The sequence below is a fragment of the Branchiostoma floridae genome, chromosome 4, assembly GCF_000003815.2.
Source record: "Branchiostoma floridae strain S238N-H82 chromosome 4, Bfl_VNyyK, whole genome shotgun sequence".
In the NCBI taxonomy this organism is placed as follows: Eukaryota; Metazoa; Chordata; class Leptocardii; order Amphioxiformes; family Branchiostomatidae; genus Branchiostoma; species Branchiostoma floridae.
The window spans coordinates 1,550,588-1,554,772 of NC_049982.1; the positions used below are offsets into that span (position 1 = coordinate 1,550,588).

A 4,185-nucleotide genomic window follows, 5' to 3' on the forward strand; every position below is an offset into this window, starting at 1 on the left:
GGTTTTGAAACGGTCAGACGTTTCGGATAGATATCCAGTTGCTTGAGTAACTACTTTTTGGTGAATGCTATAAATAGCGACTGTCTATCTCCTGTTACGACCAGTGGAAGAACTTCGGCAAGGTATGTAAAACTGGACCACTTTCCTTCCTTTTTTACTCTATCTGGGTACGGATCCGGAAGTGTAATATTTGGACTTTACTTCCTGATATGTCTAACTACCTTCTTTGTCCTTCTTTACTGGCAAGTGGCAGAAAATATTGAACGCCTCATCAGTTGTGGCTAACTAGGCTACAACTTTTCCACTTCATAACACACACTCAAAGTTGAACAACATTGTACTTCAGCTAAAATTTCAAACTGAATTATACCTTACGATGATTTTATGACTCAAATGTATCGAACGGCTGAGGTCTAACAAATGTTACCTGTACATGTCGTTTGCAGGCATCTTGTCGGTTTTGAAGGCTGTGCGCACCTGCGTCATGTTGTCAGGTGAGGGCACCTGCTTTCCCATCTCCCGGCACACCTGGCGCAGCGCCGGCACACCTTTCTCTGAGAACGCTACACGTGAGAGGAAGAATACTGCTGCTGTCATCTTGAAAATAAAGGTATTGGCAAAACAGGTAAAAGCTGCACGAATGTTTTTTTTTTTTGTTTAGCTGTCCAATGTTCTTATTATTAGAGGGACGTCTTTAAGTGTAATGAGCCGGTTTAGAGATCATTTGCGCATGCGCAGCGAGATGCATTGTGGGTAAATGTGGGTTAAATAATTGCACCCGGGGAAAAAGTTATGACGAATAAACGTCCTGATACCGATCAGACACTCATGTACTCTCCACAAATCAGGAACTTCTAACACAGCCCGTTGTGACTTGGTGTAAAAAATTATTTAAGATCATGTAGCTTTTCGTGTGAACGTTACCTGCGATGGTGAAGTTCCTGCTCCAATCCACCAGCTTGTCGTCCCGGAGGAGTTTCAGAAGACCGTCCCCATTTTCCCAGCAGAACGTGTAGGAGTCGATCTCCTGCAGATGCTGAAGTAAACAGGACATTCGCGTCATCAGCTGACACCGTTCTTCTGATACGCAGAACGCCAAACTTATGCTACTTCCTCTAAGTACCAAGAGCTGTCTACGACTCAAAACTCAAAGCCGCAGTATGTCCATGAACTTGAAATATACAACCCGGACCGTTCCGCTGCAGTACCGAAACGGATTGCTAGGGGCCCAAAATATGATCGTTTTCAGGTCTCATCAAGACCTACCAACATTCCGAATATCAATACAATCCATCCAGGCGTTCTCGAGTTATGCTGGTCTTCTACAAACACACACACCCACATACCCACATACGCACAAGCGCTACCCAAAATATAACCTTCTTGACGAAGGAAGGTAAATGTGTATTTTACCTGTAATGTCCCCTCCCCCGCCGCACACATGACAGCGGAATAGTCCGGCCACTTGTCCACGGCAAACACCAGCTCACCCGGGATCTTCCCGGCAAGGTAGTTCCTGGCCGTGTAGAACATCTGAAGAGATATAGAACGTTAGTACCGGCAAACACCAGCTCACCTGGCGGTGTAGAACACCTGAGGAGATAGAACGTTAGTACCGGCAAACACCAGCTCACCTGGGATCTTCCCGGCAAGGTAGTTCCTGGCCGTGTAGAAGATCTAAAGGGATAGAACGTTAGTACCGGCAAACACCAGCTCACCCGGGATCTTACCGGCAAGGTAGTTCCTGGCGGTGTAGAACATCTGAGGAGATAGAACGTTAGTACAGGCAAACACCAGCTCACCTGGCGGTGTAGAACACCTGAGGAGATAGAACGTTAGTACCGGCAAACACCAGCTCACCTGGGATCTTCCCGGCAAGGTAGTTCCTGGCGGTGTAGAACACCTGAGGAGATAGAACGTTAGTACCGGCAAACACCAGCTCACCTGGCGGTGTAGAACACCTGAGGAGATAGAACGTTAGTACCGGCAAACACCAGCTCACCCGGGATCTTACCGGCAAGGTAGTTCCTGGCGGTGTAGAACATCTGAGGAGATAGAACGTTAGTACCGGCAAACACCAGCTCACCTGGCGGTGTAGAACACCTGAGGAGATAGAACGTTAGTACCGGCAAACACCAGCTCACCTGGCGGTGTAGAACACCTGAGGAGATAGAACGTTAGTACAGGCAAACACCAGCTCACCTGGCGGTGTAGAACACCTGAGGAGATAGAACGTTAGTACCGGCAAACACCAGCTCACCCGGGATCTTACCGGCAAGGTAGTTCCTGGCGGTGTAGAACATCTGAGGGGATAGAACGTTAGTACAGTGGTTCGCAGTGGAGGATATCTGTTGTCTCCTGTTTATGATGGTAGAAGACGGATGAATATGTAATTGCTGTAGCCCTGCATTTTAAACTGCAGCTTGTCTTCATTGGTAGAACTTTCCAGTACATGGGACACCGCTTTGCATCAAAAAGTAACTTTTCCTATGGTATTGTCTTACGTATTGTCTTACATCTTACATCTTACATGGTATTGTCTTACGTATTGTCTTACATCTAAACATTATTAACATTTGAGTGACTTTTTTTATGAGATCCTTATGAGTTGGTGACTTTATTCATGACAAGTTTTCCTAGTTAGCTGTACTTGTAAGCTGTCAGTATATTCTTAGTCTCTACCAGACTCCGGATCGCTGGAAAAATCGTAGAAATGGAACAAATAGAGGAGTAAGCCGGCCAGAGGAATATAACCGGCCAGGGAACAGCATCGCGAGCTGTTCCCTGGCCGGTTATATTCCTCTCTATTTGTTCCATTTCTACGATTTCCCAGCGATCCGAAGTCTGATAGAGACTATTATATTCTAGTGACGCGGAAGAAGAGTTATGAATATCATTCAAAACGTCTGGAAGCAATTTTCTGTTTTTAATCCAGCTGTAAAGATTGAATCGTGTTAGAAGATGTAGGGCATATATGTACTGACCTTAGCTGTTGATGGCCCCACTGTCAGGTCCTGCTTTAAACAGAAGGTCTTCACAAAGTCTTGGAGCTGGCGACTGCACAGGCGATAGCAGGACATGGTGGGCAGGTCTGTTAAAGAGATTAGAATCAAGCTTTCATATTGCAAAACTGTCGGGTTACGCCGAAAGGTGGTTTAACTGGCTATATAAATTAGATACAGAAAACAACAGTTACTGCGCAAGGTCCAATGTCTGACAGAAAAACAAGAACTGTCATTCTCAGAGACCAATCTGCAGATAACATTTACTAATAACTAAGTCGAGTAACTAGGCGGAAACGCTTGTTGTATTTGAGTATGGTGGATGAAGACGAACGGCAGAGCTATGAAAGTGTCTACGTACCACCCTTGCGCTGGTCTTCAAAGATTGTGCCTGAAAATAAAGTTGCGCGGCCGGTTTTGTTTCTTCTTATTGGTAGCCCTCCGCTATCGAAGATGACTCGTTCGCGGGGGTTAGGGCGGGGTGTACATTAAGACTACAATGCGTGAAAATGGCATGCGAATGATTCAAATAAAACTTTGGGTATTGTGAAAGTGTGAAAGTTTTGAGACAAAAGGGGTGTGAATCATTAAGCCCAGGTGGGCATTCTCCGGTTTTCTCAATGACACGGGCTTTATTAGGACTTTATAGCACGACAACTGTAAAGGATACAATGTGTGGCAACTTGTACGTACAATACATACAGAACAGGAACAACTACATGACTTTCTGATATCTGAAAATCTAAGAAACTAATCTATTTTACGAATGGCAAGAGTACATGTATAAACTAGAAAGGCCGACATTTGCTTGAGAGCAAATACAGCATATTTCAGCCATACCCCTTCCCACGCAACATTGGACTGTTCCAAATCACCCCTGCGCAAAAATGGAACATCTTAACAGTACATTATCCCCCAAAGTGGACTAGTTTTGTGAATTGATTCCAGGTCAAAACAGAGCTTGCTTCTATTTTTCAGAAAATGACAATAATCACACCTTCCATTCAGAAAATTTTCATCATGATTGACAATTGTTGAATGACTTCATGTAATGTCATTACAAATTTTCAGTACGATAACTAGGTGTAAGTATAAAAAAGTATAAGGTCCTTGTGTTGTGGGTACATTCATTATTGCAGTGAACATTTTATTCAAGTAGGGCATACGATTTAATAACTATCAA

The 4,185-nt window shown here is 44.3% G+C and overlaps 1 protein-coding gene across 1 annotated transcript in view; it reads right to left on the minus strand.

The window, feature by feature from the left end:
- LOC118414653 (glycine N-acyltransferase-like) overlaps nucleotides 1–3,440 on the minus strand; it is a 12,718-nt gene extending 9,278 nt beyond the window's left edge. Inside the window, exons 1-4 of the mRNA XM_035818843.1 lie at nucleotides 3,364–3,440; nucleotides 2,985–3,091; nucleotides 1,414–1,533; nucleotides 925–1,036 (exon numbers count right to left, since the gene is read on the minus strand). Coding sequence (XP_035674736.1) covers nucleotides 925–1,036; nucleotides 1,414–1,533; nucleotides 2,985–3,080 — 328 coding nt within the window. The 5' untranslated portion in view covers nucleotides 3,081–3,091; nucleotides 3,364–3,440. The remainder of the gene's footprint in view (nucleotides 1–924; nucleotides 1,037–1,413; nucleotides 1,534–2,984; nucleotides 3,092–3,363) is intronic.
- Nucleotides 3,441–4,185: the final 745 nt, after the last annotated feature.